This window comes from Alexandromys fortis, unplaced genomic scaffold (genome assembly GCF_014885135.2).
Source record: "Alexandromys fortis isolate MF-2015 unplaced genomic scaffold, M_Fortis_MF-2015_v1.1 scaffold_43, whole genome shotgun sequence".
Lineage (NCBI taxonomy): Eukaryota > Metazoa > Chordata > Mammalia > Rodentia > Cricetidae > Alexandromys > Alexandromys fortis.
In genome coordinates, this window is record NW_026067928.1 from 4,896,889 (window position 1) to 4,915,561 (window position 18,673).

General features: G+C 37.5%; 1 protein-coding gene across 5 annotated transcripts in view; it reads left to right on the top strand.

The window, feature by feature from the left end:
- Uchl3 (ubiquitin C-terminal hydrolase L3) overlaps positions 1-18,673 on the top strand; it is a 44,143-nt gene that overhangs the window by 7,728 nt on the left and 17,742 nt on the right. For all 5 annotated transcript variants that reach the window (XM_050144708.1, XM_050144705.1, XM_050144710.1 and 2 more), the window contains exons 2-5: positions 3,412-3,540; positions 5,902-6,058; positions 6,381-6,466; positions 7,939-7,986. In XM_050144708.1, coding sequence (XP_050000665.1) covers positions 3,466-3,540; positions 5,902-6,058; positions 6,381-6,466; positions 7,939-7,986 — 366 coding nt within the window. In that variant the 5' untranslated portion in view covers positions 3,412-3,465. The remainder of the gene's footprint in view (positions 1-3,411; positions 3,541-5,901; positions 6,059-6,380; positions 6,467-7,938; positions 7,987-18,673) is intronic.

Below are 18,673 nucleotides of genomic sequence, written 5' to 3' on the forward strand. Positions count from 1 at the left end.
ATGAAGCAGTTGCTAGACAGGTGTAGCTTTACAGTGACTGAGCAGTTTTGTCCAGGTTGACTTAATGAACATCAGATTGTAGATAAGGAGCTAAAAGTCCCAATCTTCTTTATCTGACAAGAAAAAGAGTATACATTGAATATTTAGTGTAAACCAGCTTAAGTCACATGCAAGGCATATAGATGGTAAGGTATCTATTGAGATGTATTCATTGCAGTTCAAGAGACACCTGGCTTGACCAGGTATATAGTGCTTAGCAATATAAACAGAGACTGCATGTTTGTTCGTGGCTGCCCAGCCCAAAAAAATCACACAGAAACTGTATTAATTACAACACTGTTTGGCTAATAACTTAGGCATATTTCTAGCTAGTTCTTACATCTTAATCCATTTCTATTAATCTGTATATTGCCACAAGGCTGTGGCTTACCAGTAGGTTCTGGCATCTGTCTCCTTTGGCAGCTACACAGCGTCTCCTTGACTCTGCCTACTCTCTCTCTACATCTCTGTTCAGATTTCCTGCTGACTTTGCTGTGCTAAGCCATGGCCGAAGCAGCTTTATTCACTAGCCAGTAAAAGCAATACATATATAGAAGGACATCCCACATCTTCTTCCTTTTCTGTCTAATTAAAAGGAAGGTTTTTAACTTTAACATAGTAAAATCACATGTAATGAAACAGGTATTAAGCAAGAATTACAGTTACAATATTTAATCCGTTTATATTTGGCAAATTAATGAAAATATCATTTATTCTATCTTTGTGAGTCTAAAGTTTTATATTTAATTTATCCTTTATCATAACTAAGAAAAACTATAATTATCTGTCTTTAACTCTTTAAAGGCCCCAGAAGAATATAATATTACCTAAATAAGCAAGAATTGTATTGTAAGTAACTTTCAGAGTTTTAGAATTGACAGAGACATCTTGCCGCCTGGACAGTCACCCAGAGGTGGTTTTTTTTTTTTGTTTTTTTTTTGTTTTTTGTTTTTTTGTAACGTTGGGGCACCCATCTTTAGCCTAGAGGCCTGTAGTATCTGGCAGACTTTTTTAAGAAGATCTGTTTTGCCTTGTACTGGTAAAGTTTATAAATTGCTTTTTTTCTGTATCTTGCAAAATGTCTGGCAGTTTCTTCTGTGAAGCAGGAACCCTGAAGGATCATCCCATCTTTTGGAAGTTCAGCAGTCACTGTTTTTGTGGGTTCTGCATGCCCAGTTTATACAGCATACCTTAGAGTAGTTTAGGCAAGAGCAGTTTCTTGCCCAAATGGCTAGCCTTATCACATTCAACACAAATTTCATAATGACTTTCTTCAATCCCCATCCGCCTCTCTGAAGTAATTGGTGCTGCCTAAAGCAGACATGTCTCACTGTCAAGAAAAGTCTAAGTTCTTAAAACATTTTAAATGCCATATTTTGTAGTTCTTTGAAGTGTTAATGATTATCTATTTAACTGAAATATATCTTTGTATATCTAGAAAACCTAACTAACATGACTACAAGTTTTACACAGGTTCTCATCTTCTGTAGAAACAAAAGCAAAACCTATTTTTCAAAGTAAAATAACCTTAGAGTTAAATTCGGAACTCAAGATACCTTTATGTTGATTTAACTTAGTAGCCCCTCAAAACAAATGTCTCTGCAGTCAAAAAATTCAAAGAAAACACAATAATATACATAATTTGTGTATATTCCATCTTTATGTGGCTTATTTTTCTTTATTCCTTTGATCTATTTCTGTCTGCAATCTTTTATATTACTTAACACCATTTACTTCTTTTTCTAACTGTTCATACTTCCCCCCTTTCTCCCAAGCCTATGTACATTCTTAAAGCACACTGTCTCTTTTAGAGGTTCATTTTTGCCTGACTCTGTCTTTATTGTGAATCTGTAATCATTTTCTGACCAGGAAAATGCCAAGTGGGCAGGACTAGAACCAACTCCACAGCCCTGCCTGTTGGCTCCGCCCCATCCAACATGGCGGAGGTATGTTTACCACCTCTGCTAGCCGTGCTCACTGCCCCAGCTCCGGGATGCAGCGGGTCTATGTTGCCATTAAGCAACTAGTAGCACTGCTCACAAACCCCATGTAAGTAAAGGGCCTGCTGAAAGAGCCAGCACAAACCAGGAAGCTGGCTCTTAAAGAAGCCACACCTCTGCTTGCAACCAGCAAATGAGCCTATCTGAAAACAAAAAAATGTGACTACCAAGAAGCTGTGTTTGGTTCCCATTTTTGTGGGTCTAGAAGCCCTCTTTTTAAAGCTTTATTAGGCTTTGTTAGTTCTTATGTGGGTCCATGCCCCAAATGGTGGGTGCTATTTTATATACTTTGGGCATGGTCTCATGTATTATAAAAGCAGACAAAAGGTGTGCATGGGCCTCTTGGCTGCTGGATTTAGGTCCAGTTCCCAGTGCACGCAGAGGACTGTGGATCCTACTCTTTCTGTGAGTTCATCCCCAGATAAATAAGCCTTTGTTATACTCCATTCCAGGCTATTGTGGGACTCCTTTGTACGCCAGCATAGCAGTGGGAAACAATAGGAATTTCTTCCCTTAACACTGAACCTTTTTTTCTTTTTTTAATCTCTTTTTCTTTTTTGGTTTCTAAGTAGGATTGAATATTAAGACTGGCCTAGAACAGTAAATCTGGAGAAAATGGAGGCAAATAGAAACCTTTTCAAATGTGCCTATGAACTTTACCAAGCCCTGAAATCATTAGTAATGTGTTGAAGAATGGTCATAGTCCCTGCTCTCTGTAGTTCTAGACCATGCAGCTTGATGGAGAGGTGAAAGCAATACCCACGAGAGGTTCTTATCTGCATTTCTATTTATTTATTTATTTATTTTTCCAAGTATTTGCCTACATGTGTGTCTGTGCAATGTGCACTGTGTTACTTTTTGCTTGATAAAATACTGAGCTATCTGTCTTCAAACTACAGGAGTTATTTTTGGGTATCAGGATAAACTGTTGAAGGAAAATAATTCATTGTTTAATTGATACATTTTAAACTCTGGAATTAAGTTCTTAAGGTGACTTGTATATATTTTGTGAAATCCTGGCAATTATATTCAGTACCAAAGTAACAGGTTTGTTTAATATGTTATGAGTTTTAACTGCTATTTGATATACATTGCTCTTGTCCTAGTCTGTCCATTGCAGACTTGCTTTACTGTGTTCCTCACCTCTCAGACTATGGTATACTTGACAGATAAGGATTATATGTATTTATGGTGTACATTCTGTGTTTTGAAAGTGCTGCCTTCTCCATTCTTACTGAACATAAGTAATACTGATCACAGTCCTTTCTCTATACTAGATCTGTGGTACACACACTTGTTGATCATTTCCCTGTTAATAATATCCACAGGTTTTCCTTTACTGCTTAACCTTTGCTGCCTTTTCTCTTAATAGTTTCTCAAACAGTTAGGCCTGCACCCTAACTGGCAGTTTGTTGATGTGTACGGGATGGAGCCTGAACTTCTCAGCATGGTACCCAGACCAGTGTGTGCAGTGTTACTCCTCTTCCCTATCACAGAGAAGGTAATTATAAAGCGAGATACATAGTTTCTGATACGTGCAGACGTTTGATATTGTGTTGAGACATAATCTCTAAAAACAAATGATGCCTTTGTTGCATATCATCATAAGGAAATACTAATGTCTTATTAAAGTAAAAGATTTAGATTATAGATTGACAATAAAGTCAGTGTTGCTCTTTTATCTTTAGCTGTTTTTCCCTTGGAAGATATGGTTAGCTGGCCTCAGCTTTGGTTTAATGCAGCATTTAATACCACTTTCATGAATATTCTTTGATTCCCCCCCCCCCAAGATAGTGTTTCTCTGTGTACCAGTTCCAGCTATCCTGAAACTCACTCTGTAGACCAGACTGGCCTCAAAATCACAGAGAGCCGCCTTCCTCAGCCTCCCAGTGCTGGGATTAAAGGCCTGCACTACGACTGCCTGGCCTGTTCTTTGAAATTTTAAGTGGATATTTAAATATTTACTATAAAACATATTAATAAAGAATATTCAGGTTTGCAACTTGTAAAGCATATAAACAATCTTGATTGTGATTATAAAAGCAGACCTTTGTTTATTTTAAGGAGGTAGGGGAAACTGATGGTGTGGATCCATTATTTTCAATACAAACTTGATTTGGGGACCATCGCTAAACTTAGATACGGTTTAATTGAGAGAATGTATTGGGCATGATAAGTAGGTATCTTAGGTCTCTGTGCTTCGGTGTGCATGGAGCCGAGTTGGAATGCTGTGTGCAGTTTAGGACATCCTCGTAGTCTTCCCCTCTGACTTCAGACTGGGAGCTGTAGGACGAGCTCAGGCCTTCTGAAAGCCGAGAAGTGCTGTGGCAGTGCTGGCACGGGGATGAATTGACGGTGTAAGCGCAAGTCCTGCTGCTCCGAGGACAGATCTGCCTAGATCACCAACATGCAGCAACCTTAGTTGTCCTTAGGATAAATAATATAGCAAGTTTGCTTCCTCCTCTGTGAGGACTCTGCAAAACAAATTATTCAATAAGCTATTTTCTCCATATTTGTAACAGTCATAAAAATTTAGTTAGGATTTTTTTCTCCCCCCTCCCCCCTTTTTCTTTAAAAACAGTCGAAAGAGAGAGAGAGCGAGCGAGCGAGCGAGAGAGAGAGAGAGAGAGAGAGAGAGAGAGAGAGCGCGAGCGAGAGCGAGCGCGCGAGCCCTGGACTAGGATGCTCTGTGTAAAACAGACTGGCCTTGAACTCACAGAGCTCCTTGCTTCTGCCTCCAGAGTGGTGGAATAGACTATGCACTGCACATCTGGTCTTTATAGACGTTGTATAAATTATCTAGTTTTAGTTCAAACAAATTTAGTTGTTGGGTTTTTGCTTAATCTGAAACTTGTAGGAGAGAAAGGACAAAATATTACTCTCCAGTCCAGTGTTCTTTTCACCTTTTTTGATTACTTAATAAGCAGTAGGGATCTATCCTCAGACTCCAGAAGTAATGAGTAGTTAAAAAGAATTGAAAGAGAAAAAAAAGAAGTCACTTGTTGATATCTTAGGCTTCTTAAATTTTGTTTTTATTTTCAAATAGGATCCTAGTTAGCCTCTATTTTGTAAACCTACTTGACTTCTTGATGCTTGATCCCAGATTACATCTGGGATTTTGTCGTGCCCCGATACAGTGTTAGGCTGACACAAAATGCTGGCATTATAGGCCTGTGTCAGCATGCTTGACATTGCTGGGCTTTCTTAGCTGATATAAAATGCAGTGACCCCAGATGGGGCAACATGAGCTGTAGATAGACTTAATTATTTTATTCAGTCTCTGTGTCTGTGTGTCTCTGTGTCTGTGTGTCTGTGTTGCTGGGGATTGAACCTATGACTTCATGCATGCTAGGCTAGCGCTACTGTGGAATTTATACTTTCATCGCTGATTGTACATTTAAATGTTATATTTTAAACCAAGCTGTTGCAAATGTAATTGTTTGCTATACATTTGTTAGATGTTGTGGAAAGTGTTAATGCAGATTGCTGTGTGCCTCGTAGTATGGTCGTGCCAATGACTTTAACAATGCCATATGAAGCTGAGTGCCATGGAATCTGCCTGCAGTCATGCTACTTGAAAGGCTGAGGCAGGAGAATCATTTGAACTCATGTTCCAGAGCAACCTGTCTGAAAACAAACAATGAGTGAAATAGTAATGCAAGGCTGTCTTTCTCTCATGCCTTTACCGGCACAGTGACTGTTGCCAGTCTTTTGTCAGTCTGGTAGATGACAATCCTACTTTAAATCTTTTCTTATTTTGTTCTAAATCTCATCATCCATAGCCTTTCCTTTACAAACTTGAGTGTTCTTTTTAGTGTGTGGTTTTGCATGTGGACTTTTGACTTTTTTTCCCCCCCACTAGTATGAAGTGTTTAGAACAGAAGAGGAAGAAAAAATAAAATCTCAAGGACAAGATGTTACGTCATCAGTGTATTTCATGAAGCAAACCATCAGCAACGCCTGCGGGACAATAGGGTTAATCCACGCCATTGCAAACAACAAGGACAAGATGCACTTCGGTAAATCTTTTCTGTTCTGGTTTCCCTGCAGATGTGTTAACTTGTTCAACAGTAGGGGGTGCCCTGACTCTCTCAAACTAGAAAGCAGTGCCTCCCTTCTTTTGTTATGGGACTAGACACTGAACCAGGAGCGATGTTAATCCTTCCATTTTTTTATATTGCTGAACAAAATACATTGGACTTAGTTATTTATTCCAAGAATCTTAGATTCTTAACTTACCAGTTAAAGGATTTCTACCTGAGAAAATACTGTACTACTTTTGTTGTTAGATTTTTTTTCTGTAGTTAAACTTAAATTTTTAATCATTTTTGACATTCTCAGAATCTGGATCAACCTTGAAAAAATTCCTGGAGGAGTCTGTGTCAATGAGCCCTGAAGAAAGAGCCAAGTACCTGGAGAACTATGACGTCAGTACCTTCTTTCTGTCTTGACCCATCCATGGGCAGCATTACAGGATTATAGGTTCTGTTTAGTGGATGTCTTGAAACTATAGTTTGGGGAAACATCGTTTGTCATATCCATTCCAAGGGCTTTTGTTTTTTCAGGTAATCATACATGAAATATCTATAATATTGTCCGGTTGACAGTTCTGTGTCCGGGGCAGAATGAACAAACAAGTACAGTTTGCAAATTAATAGCTGTACTCTCTAATCTAATTTGAAATGATTATTCTAAACATTTATTAGTTCTGAAATTCTTATTTTTTCAAAGGTTTTTTGCCTTTTAGTAATATCAATAGATCATGTTCTTTGAAATTAGAAAAGCAATATGGTGTACATTTATTATTGTGCTTAGTGTTCCAAAATAGTTTAGTTGCTTGAAGTTTCATAAGAAATCTTTATTTTGCTTAAAAGTAAAATGACAGTTGCCAATAATTCCACCAGTGAACAGTAGCTATCCTTGATATTTTTATAGGGAACATAGATGTATATACACAATTTTTTAAAAATTTGATCACACTGTAATACTGTTTTATAACTTGCTTTTTTCACTTATCACAAACGTATTAACACCAGTAAGTATATGTTTAACATTATTATTCTAATGGCTGAGTAGCTTTCCATTTTATAGTATATTTAATCAGTAAAATGATGTTTGAAATCTAATAGTTTTCCTTCCTTCTTCACTATTTAAAATTATTGCAAATGTGTATTATTGTGTCTGAGGTTTTCAAACCATCCTTAATTTCATATATTCACATACATTAATATATCAACATAGTAACCCCTAGAAGAGAAATTGCTGATCAGTTTGCATGTCTTTATGGCTTTAATACTTATCACCTAATTGCTAAACATAACAGTTATACTTTCACCCCTGATTTTCTATTGTGCCCATTTTTCTGCATCTTCGATAATAGTGGGTATGATTAGAGCATTTTTAAGTTCAGATAACTGAATTTCCTAGCTTCTCATAAACGCATGCCTTTTGCACCACGTTATTAAATTGCTGACTGAAATGCATGAGTAAGCATAAATTCAGCCAGAGCTGCAGGAGCATGCACCTTGGAGAGACAGATAAAATCAGCTTCTTCAGGTTCTGTGAGCTGCCCGCTTTATTCCAGGCTCAAGGGAATAAAGTGTTAAGCGTGGCCTCTAACATTTAAGGAAGCTAAATGACCCTCTACTTGCACTGTGCAAGTTAGAAACTATGAGCCAGTGGGTTTCCCAAAGCTTAAGAGATTTGTGGGTCAAAGGGACAGCAGTGATTTGCTTACATAGATGCAGTTCTGAAAGGCGTAGTGCTAAACTGCTCCTAAAGTTCTTCCAGTTTCCTGCCTCGTTACAGGATTTTAGATGGGAAAAGTTGAGCTTTGTTTCATTTAAAGGTTGGGTATAGTTGTTTTATTTTTTGTAAACAGTTTATATTCTTATTGCAGGCTATTCGAGTTACTCATGAGACCAGTGCACATGAAGGTCAGACTGAGGTATTTCACATTTCTTTTAAAACATGTTGCTGTGTGTAAATTTGATCCTTATATTGTAGAACTCTGGCTTTGGAAAAGTATTTGACTATCTGGGTTTTCTTTTTGTTTTTCCTTAGAATTTGCTTATGTAACAGCAGTAGTCAGAGTGATAGCAAGAGAAATGTTTTTTTTCCAGGCTGCTAACATGCTACATGGATGTCTGGTCCACGTTGCCGGATCCTTTCACAGGTTGCAGATTGTGCGTTCTTTGTTTTACTCAGCAGGTACACCCAGATTTTATGTATGATCTTTGGGCATCACTGTCATGCCTTGCTCCCAGGACAAGAGAGAAGGAAGAGGTGCTCAGGGACCTTGTTCTATTCCCCATGGTGATCTTCAGGTTTGCACTGCAGCGGGTCTGCTGGGTCACTCTGATCGCTCTTGCCTCTGTTTCCTTTACTCATCTCCCCATTCCACGCTTTTCTACTCTTCTCACGCCCCAACTCTGGAAGGAACTTTGTCAGAAAAGATTCAGTCAGAATGAACGGAGTTTTATTAATTCCACTGGTGTATTTCCAGCACCAGGATAGTGTACTACATTTTCTTCATATGTGACTTGAAATCACACCTTTTAGAGAGGTGATTGTTTTGGAAGAAGGGAACCAGTGGAAGGGAGATGATGTGGGGGTGAAAAGAGGACAGCGAGGGGGATCGTGATAAAGTGTGCTATATGAAGTCCTATTATGAAAATGTCATAATAAAACTCATTGCTTTATACAATTAAAAGTCACATTTCCACATGTAGGATGATATTGCTTATTGGCTTTAAAAATTCTTGGAAAAATTACATAATTAAGAAGTTGATTTTTAGATTATTATTAAACCCTTTTTTAAAGGTGAAAATACTTTAATACTATGATATAGCTGTAATTATTCTTCTTTCAAACTGCATTACTGTGGGTGTTTGCCTAGTTGAAGCACTAGGTGTCCTTGTAATTGTCCCTTCTAAGCTGCTCTCTGTCTCTTTCAAAGTTGTAGACTTGAGTTTTACTCAGTCTACAGTAGGAGGTGACTTGGATATTCAGTGTTCGTGTTTACACGCTTGTTGGATCCTAAGAGAGTTTTGGTTGCAGTGTTGTTTTGGCATTGAGACCAGGGATGAGCTGGATCAATGTAAGAATATCGTACTTCCGGAGTATTTGCCTCGTGCTGCCTTCTTTCATGTCCTTTCTGGGTCTTCATCCAAGTTGTGGCTCTAGTACCTGAATGATAGTCACATCTGTTGTTGTTCAGGCTGAAACTTCATCGTCCTTTGTGATGGTGGATGCCAGTTGGCGGTCACGGGAATGATCTGCTGACATTTTAGAATGTGTTGTCCTTGTTTGAGGTTATTATATGTGCCTTCTTTTCTGCCCTTTATTTTCCTACAGTTTTAACTCCATTATATTTCCTGAAATGTAATTCAATTGGAGACTCAAACTTTTGTTTTCCTGCTGCAGTGACTCTCAAAGGTGGGGTGGGAAGGATGTAGCAGTTTTTAGAGGCTTCTCGGGCCTTTCTCCCAGTGAAGTTAATCAGTCGCCTTACCACTTTCTCATCTCTCACAGTCGAGACTCACTGCTAGAGATACGCCACTTATGCGCATTATGACTAACACATTGTGGGTTGAAGAAATAGTTTGAGGCTCATTCCTCACATTTCTTTGTCAGTTTCGGCCTCTTTAAGGCTTCTTCTAATCCCTACTGCTTTGGCTATTTATCTGAAAATATTTCTCTCTACCAATGTCTTATTGATATTTTTCTTATAATTTCTCCTTATTGAAAACATTTCTTCTCTTAGCATCTGCATTTCTGATTTCTACTTAACTTTCAAATTAGCTTCAATGTGACCCTCTAAATAAAGCACTTCTAATAACCTGGGTATATTTTATTTATTCTATGCTCTCTTTCATGTGACTTCAGTATTTTGCATTTATTTATTTTCATATCCTTTTTTAGCTATTTAAAATGTATTTTTTTCAAGCCAAATGTGGTAGTGTAAGCTTACAATTTTAGCACTTAGAAGGCTGAGGCAGGAATATCAGCAGTTTGATATCACCTGATCTACACATTAAGCTTGTCTAATTAAACAAACAATGATGTATGTTTTTGTACATTTTAATAATTCTAGAATTAAGACCTATTTAAACTGTTGTCATAATTTACTTGCTATTATTTCTACCTTAGTGGTATATAAAATGCCTCCTATAAGTAGTACCTTAGCTTATGAGGTGGGAAAGTTTATCTTTCGTTGTGGTTCTTAGGTCTAGGATTGATGTCTGGTTTATTTGCACATTTTAAGTTATTTAGAACTGTCCTTTACACATAGGCTCACTGCATATTTACTATTTCCAGTATTAGGTCAGAAATTTCTTTAGTGGTATGAAAACTTAAAAAAAAAAAAAGTCTCATTGGTTAGGGGTATGGCTTCAGAGTTAGGAGCAATTACTGTTCTTCCAGACCCACAGCAGCTAGGTCACGGACGGGGCTTGTTACTAAAGTTCCATGTTGTCTGAGCCCTCCTCTGCCCTCTGCGGGTACCTACATGCATATGATGCAAACAGACACACCTTTAATCTTAGCACATAGGGGAGGCAGGAGCAGGAGAATTGCAGAGTTCTAACCCAGCCAGATCTACATAGCAAGCTCCAGATTAGGTAGGGATAAACAATGGAACAAAACCCAAAAGACAAAAATCTTAGTTTTTTGGAGTTCTATAAGAAACATTTTCACTAGAACATATATAACATTTTTATATAGAAATTATAAATAGAAATTTATATCAGAATTTGGATAGTAGGCCCATTTCGTTTAGTTTTGTTTACTTACTGAAAGATACTGCTTTAAATAAACAAAAACAGCTGAACTTACAAAACAGGAGAGTGGGATACAGTAGGTTTCAGCTGAGGAGTCTCTCTCTCCTTTGATTTTTAAATTTACTCCTTCACCATTTGGTATTCGATTCTAGATAGTAGAAGTGTCGTTAGGTTAATTTCCTCTTAACAATGCTAAGAAGTGATTCAGAGTGTGTGCTGCTTACTCTGTAGGAGTTTTAGGATTGCAGGTATTATCACCCTTTCCAGATGAAGCAGCTGCCGCACAGTGAGGTTCAGCTATTGTCCCAAGGCTTTGCCAGAACATGAGCTCTAGTCCTTCCAGCCAACAGGTGTGAGCCCTCCTGCCAGGCCACACAGCAAAACAAAATGTCAGTAGGCAGATTGTGCCGCCACTGTATGTTTTACAGTAAAGTGATGATCTACCTTGGGTGGAAATGGATTGAGTGAGAAAGTAAATGGATTGTCTGTACTTGTACATTCCTCCAGTAATTTTGTGATTTTTTTTCTTTAAAGCGCCGTGTTAGAAAATCTAGTGAGATTATTATATTAGGCAAAATTTTCATCAGTAAAAGTGTTATTCAACATGTATGCTACAGTAATATGTGACCCAGTGCTAAATGCAGCTAAATATTTTACTAGCTACTGATTTGAAATGACTATGATTAGGAATAAGCATATTTGCTTAATTTAAAAAGTACTCTAAGTATCCAGTCTAAGTCCTTTCAGAATGTTGGGAGATTGCTCCAAGTTGATATAAGAGGGAAAAAATGATGCTTTTGATGACATGAGTATTTTTATTTGTTAATGAATAGTCCACAGTGCAGTAATGAAAAAAGTCTGCAAGTTATACATGGAGACAAGAGAGAAAAATCCAAGTGTATTTTGCCTTCAGACTATTTTCATGTCGTTTGCCAAAGAACCTCCATGTAATTATTTTTATTTTTTTAGCTTACAAAAGCATATTATTTTATTATGCTTTTAAATGAACATGCCAAAATCAAAAGTTTACAAAAATACATTTAGCATTTAGTTACATACTTAATTCCAGCCTTTTAGCATAATCTAAACAGTTAAGAAAAAGGAGCTTTCTTCATATCTTAGTATGAATATTTTCTTATTCAAAACTTTTTTAGAAATAATTCTTTGCATACTTTCAGGCGAGTAAATCATAAATTACTTTCCAGATTTTCAATTTTGATGTTTATATTTTTAGTTTTTCAAAGTAAAAATAGACTTTAGTAGATATCATTTTTTTACCGAAGTGTTCATTTCAGATTCTCCCAAAGAAGTTTCTCTTAGCTGTGATTAAATGGATACACATTGTTGAGGTTTTCAGTTCACAAGGTGAATTGTTCTTCCATCTCTTGGCCACGAAGGAACTGAACTGAGCTTGTTCTGCGTCAGAGACTGTGCATTGTAAATATGAACAAGAAATAGTTTTTGTCTTCAGAGGTCTTTTATTTCAGCCACTAATGACTTTGAGCGTGGCTAATGCTAGTATTAAATTCTTTTAATGTTCCATTTTAAAATGGATTTTTAAATTCTTTCATTGTAAATAGTGTATTTTGATACCAGTGTTAAATTTTATTTTTAAATTTTGCTTTTAGACAGAGGGAAATAATGTTTCCTTTCTAATGACTCTTAAAAGATCTTTAGTAAGTTTGTGAAATGAATTTAAGTCACAAATTAAATTTAATATTTAATGAAAGTATAATGTAATCTGGCCTTGTTAGTGTTGTTGACTTTTAAAATCAGGTCTATTTAATCTTTGGGTAATGTTTTGATTTCAAGTATATAGTAGCAGATAGGTTTATATAATTAGAATATACCACACACAGTTGAATCTCTCAGTATTTCTGGTAGACAGATTGGTTCCAGGAACACTCTAGATAACAGATTCCTTGTGTAAAATGTTTATTTAACTTTTATTTGTTATTCATTTTATATGTCCTCTGAGTACAATGGTTTAGTATTTGCATATAATCTATGCATATTTTCTTGTGTTCTTAAAATCGTCTGTGGATTGCTTACTAATAGATATTAGAGTTAGAGAATAATAAGAAAAGAATATATAAATTTCAATCCTTGGTTGTTAAATCAACAGATGGAAAGATTATAATAATTTAGTTTTGTGTGTGTGTGTGTGTGTGTGTGTGTGTAAGTAACAGACAGACCCTATTAGTATGTGTGTGTAACAGACAGACCCAGTCTGTGTGTGTGTTTGTGTGTGTGTATGTCTGTGTGTGTTACAGTCAGACCCAATCAAAATATAGTTGACTTTTGACTTAGCTAAGTGTGTATTGTCAATGTAGGACACAAGTTTAAAGTGTGTAGACAAGTTTATTAATTGAGTAGATACAGTTCATGGCTTTGTTGCAAACTGAAAACGTTTACGGTTTTAGAATATCTTATTGCCTTTATTTTGTGTGCACCTGCATGATGTGAGGGTATACCAGGTCATATGTGGAAGTCAGAAGCCACCTTTTTGAAGTCACTTCTTTCCTTTCACCCAGGAATGAGACTTTAGGTCATTAGGCCTGTGCCTCTTGAGCCATCTCACTGGCCCTGAAGCATAGCAGAAATCATTCCATTTAGTCAAAGACAGTTTCTGCATACCTAAGGCAAAGTGCTATTTATAACCTTCTTTGAACTCTTGTGTTCTTTCCTCTGCTAGGCAAGGAAGGGCTACTAGGAAGTACTTAGTTCCTATGTAGGGTTTAAATTCCTGATTATCTTGAAAGAGCAGATAATGGAAGCAGCAAAATGTAGCTAAGGTATGTAAATCCAGTTTTATCAACAAGTTTGGAATTATAGAGGCTGGAGAGATGGCTCAGCAATAGCATCTACTAAGTCTGGTTTCCAGCACCCGTGTCAGGTGGCATACGACTCCAGCTTGGTACCTGAAACCCTCCTCTGGCCTCCTCAAGTACCGAACTCACGTGCAGACACACACATGCTAAAATTAAAATATGTTCTTTTTAAAACTTGAAACTAATTTTCTGCTTATTTTAAAATTTTGCTTTACTTTGCATAACCTATTTTCCTTATTTTGACAAGGCCTGGAGTGTACTGGTATCAGAGAGTGCCACAATAGTCTGGAGCAGAGTGTAATGAAAGTTTATTTATCTGGGGGATAAACTCACAGGAAGGGTAGCGACCTGCAGTCCTCTGTGTGTGCTGGGAACTGGGAACTGAATCCAGCAGAAAGAAGACTGTACACGCTTTTCTTGTGCACTCATAGTACGTGAGACCACACCCAAAGTGGGCCGGTATCATAAAGGTTATTAGCTGAAGGAGTTGCCACAGCAGTGGAATAAAGTGGAGGCTGTTTTCTTCCATTTGGTTCTTCACACTGAGAAACACTGGCCCCCAGCCTCCGTCCTCATGCATTCATGGTGGTTCTCCACTGCAGTCTCCGAGCGGAGGCCTTACATTCCCCTTTCCTCCTTCTGTCTTAGAAATGGGAGTGCCAAACTGTTTCTGTAAGGGAAGCATCTATACTGAAGTCAGCAGTTCCTCCTTTCAGATCTGACTAGATGTCCTTCCTCCGTCTAGACTGCCTTAGGTGTAAAAACAGGCGGACGAGCATGGAGAGAGAGATTTTTCTCTTGTGTTCTCACTTTATAGATCACAGGGCAGTGTTAGGATGAGAATTTGCACTTAGTGAAAACCGTCTTTGAAGCTATTTTCAAAATGAAAAGAATTTCCGAAACTTAGTTTAGCTTGACAACAATAAATTCAAATTTCATGTGACATTAAAAATCAGAAACCCGATTGTTGAACCTGCATGGGAGAGTAAGTGTCAGGAAAGAGTGTCTGGAGGCCGTGGGCGTCAGCTCCATTGGTGAAGGAAGCTGCTCTTGTGAACACTGTGGAGTTGGTAGTGCTATTTTATGTTTTTCCTTTCTAACTTGTGCCCGATTTTGACTTCTTTGCCAACTGAACAGGGATAGTTTTTATCCCGTGATGGGTCTGACTTCATTCTTCTATCTTAGATTCCCTCTAATGCAATGCATTGTGCTGGAAGCTAACCTGAAACTGCAGGGATTCATTTAGAATTAAATGGTAATTTTGATTTTAAGGTTTAGAAGCTTTATATGAATATATATTATCTCCACATAGACACATGTATGTATCTTCAGAGGATTATGTATTTGTAATCTTTTTTTACTATATTCACCATCCCTAAAGAGGTTTCTGTTTTTCTTTCTGTGTACAATTTGACTCAGGGATGGTTCTAATATTAAAAGAACACTTTGTGGGTCAGAGTGACTCAGAGGCTAAGAGCGCCTGCTGCTCTCCCAGAGGGCCATTTCTCTCCAGAGCCCATATCTGCTGTGACTCCAGTTGCAGAGGATCAGTTACCGTGGCGTCTATGGGCATTGCACTCGTGTGATAGACATTCGCATAGACAGACCTACATACATGTAAATAAAAGTAACTAAGAAAATTTTTTTAAAGGTACCAAAAAATAACCTGTTATACTCAGTTGTAAGCAAATGAATATTTTATTAATGAGCAATAACCGTGATATAAGAAGCTAAAATTCTTTTTAAAAAGCATTCAGTATGCTCTGTTCAATTTATGGTACTTATTTTCAATATGTAACCACTTGTTTCTGAAGATCCAATTAGTTTCTCTAAGGCTTTTCTATAAATAAATAAATAAAATCTTAAAAACAAACAAACCCAGTCTGTGTTGGGGATGTAACACAGTGGTAGAGATTGTCTAGCTAGGCTTTCAGTTCAGTCTCCAGTACCAAGAAGAAAAGCAAATAAGTACATACAATAATGGATTTAAAAAAAGTTTTCTTTAAAAACATCTTTTAAAAAAATTTGTGGTACTTAATGTGTTTGAGTGTTTTGTTTGCATGTATGTCAATCACGTGTGTGCTTGATACCTGAAGCGGTCTGAAAGGGGCAGTGGATCCCTGGACCTGGAGTCCTGTGTGGTTACATATGCCTTGTGAGTCTTGGGAATCAAGCCCAAGTCCGCTGCAGGAACAGATGCTTACTTAACACACAGCAGACAGCCTAGGTTAGACTCCCCTCCACCCCCACCTCCCACCACAATTCCCTTGAAATCTTAACCTAACCAGAGTCCTTTAGTAATCATGCTATATATGTTTTGGAAAATATTATTTAAGTATCTTTCATGTTCTAGAAATTACATATTGTAGTGTAATTATTGACATAATGACAAGCTTAAATGAAAAATGCTTTGGCTATAAGCCAAAATATACTTATTTTATTGTATCATTTTATAATAATATGGATGTTACCTTCCAGACATTTTTTTTTTTTTTTTTTTTTTGGTTTTTTTGAGGCAGGGTTTCTCTGTAGCTTTGGAGATTGTCCTGGAACTAGCTCTTGTAGAGCAGGCTGGTCTCAAACTCACAGAGATCCGCCTGCCTCTGCCTCCCAAGTGCTGGGATTAAGGCGCTCTCCACCACCACCTAGCCAGGTTCTCTGCCCCTTTTTTAAAGTTCTGAATAATTTAATTTAGCCTTTATAGCAATTCTAATTACCTGGTGTTAAACTAGCAGAAGAATACATTTTTAAAAAATGTATAGAGTGAGCATATTACCTGTGACAGGAAATTTTCTTTTCAAGGACTGAGATTTATGCTTTATTTACCCTCTCACTGTAAATAGTTATAAATTTGACAATCAGAAAGGAAATTAGAATTATGTTTAGGAAATGCACATAGAAATGATAATAGATGTGTTTATGAATCAGTTATTGACATTGATGGAATGAAAAAGCTATTCATATTGTGGAAAATACTGATATTGAAGCCAGGTGTTACAAATCCAGTTTGGGGATTAAAGAGCTGTGATTATATGGCTTCTGCCTCCAGAAAAATCATTGTTCCTAGATTTCCCAGAATTGGAGTAACTATAGCCATTGTTATTATCCTCTTCCTCTTCTTTTTGTCTTTAACTTTGAGTTTAAATAAGAATCAGAATGTTTAGGTTTTTGATTTTTTTAAATCAGTGTCTCTAATGCCAATCTGTTGGAGAACTATAATTGAGACAGGTTTACAGGTTATACCTCGTTTTGTTTCTCTTCTCTTAGTGTTCGTTTGTTTACTAACTGCAGGTTCGTGTCTGACAGCATCATTTCTCAACAGATCAGATTATTAGCATTTTCACCATATTTTAATCAAGATCTCTATATGGTATACCTAATAGACTGTAGCTAGTAAAAACATGACTTTACATGTACTGAACAATAAAAATTGCATGACTTTTTTTTTTTTTTTTTTTTTGGTTTTTCGAGACAGGGTTTCTCTGTAGATTTTGGTGCCTGTCCCGGAACTAACTCTTGTAGATCAGGCTGGCCTCGAACTCCCAGAGATCCACCTGCCTCTGCCTCCTGAGTGCTGGGATTAAAGGCGTGTGCCACCACCGCCCGGCATGACTTTCTATTTTTATTTTGTTATAATAGTCTGGAATTGGACTACAATATCCTTGAAGTATGCAATATCCTCTCATGTTCTATGTGGAATGGTGTAGGTCATCCTATTACTCCATGGAGTTACCAATGTAGTCTGCCAGTGGGACGTAGAGTTTTGTTCATGTCTTGGCAAACATTGGTGCTCTTAGTACTTTTAAGCTGGTAATTGCTAATGACTTTGGATTCCTTTATGAAAGAGACATTGTCATTATGAGCTACCTTTAAACTATAAATAGAGTAAAAAATTTAGAGTTACTGCTTTGCTATTTAAATTTTCAAATATTTACTTATTAGCCAAGCATGATAATGCATACTTTTTTTCTTTTTAAATTCATTTTACATACCAACCACAGTTTTCCCTTCCTCCCTTTCCCCTGCTCACCCTTACTTTCCCCTCAACTCCCATTGACTCCTCAGAGAGAGTAAGGCCTCCCAGTGGGGAGTCAGCTAAGCCTGGCATATCAAGTTAAGGCAGGGCCAAGCCACTCTTTACTGCATCGAGGCTAAGCAAAGTATCTCACTATAGGGAATGGGCTCCAAAAAGCAAGCTCATGCACCAGGGATAAATCCTGGTCCTACTGCCAGCGGTCCTACAAATAGACCACGCCACACAACTGTCATCCTCATTCCAAAGGCCTAATTTGGTCCCATGCAGGCCTAGCTGTCGGTCAAGAGTCCATGAGCTCCCACTAGCTTGGGTCAGCTCTCTCTCTGGGGTTCCCCGTCATGATCTTGACCCCCGCCCATTGAGCATATAATTCCCTCTCCCACTCTTCAAGTGGACACCAGGAGCTCAGCCCAATGCTTGGCTATAGATTTCTGCATCTGCTCCCATCAGTTACTTGATGAAGGTTCTATGATGACAATTAGGGTAGTCACCAATCTGATTATAGGAGAAGGCACTCAGGTGACTGAGACAGGAGCCCTGAATTCAAGGCCAACCTGGTCTGCAGAGTGAGTTCCAGGACAGCTGGGGCTACACAAAGAAACCCTGTCTTGAAAAACAAAACAAAACAAAGCAAATGTTACTTATTAAACACTTAAGGCTGGCACAGAAGCAGCAAGACCCTGAATAATAATAGCTTCACTGTCTAGGAAGCGTTTAAATACACATTGAACATCCCTAATCCAAGTTCAGAATCTGAAATGCGGTACTAATCAGGTACAGTTTCAAGAGCTACGAAATTGGAAACAGTTTTGGATAAGGGCTACTTAACCTGTTGTTACATTATGGGAAACAAGACAGTATAATAATATACAAATTTTAATGCTGTAGAAAATTAGTCACACATACAAATAAAGAATTCTTAGTATTTGAAACATATTGAGCTGGGATTACGATTGCCCCTACTCTTTCCTCTGTCACATATGCCTA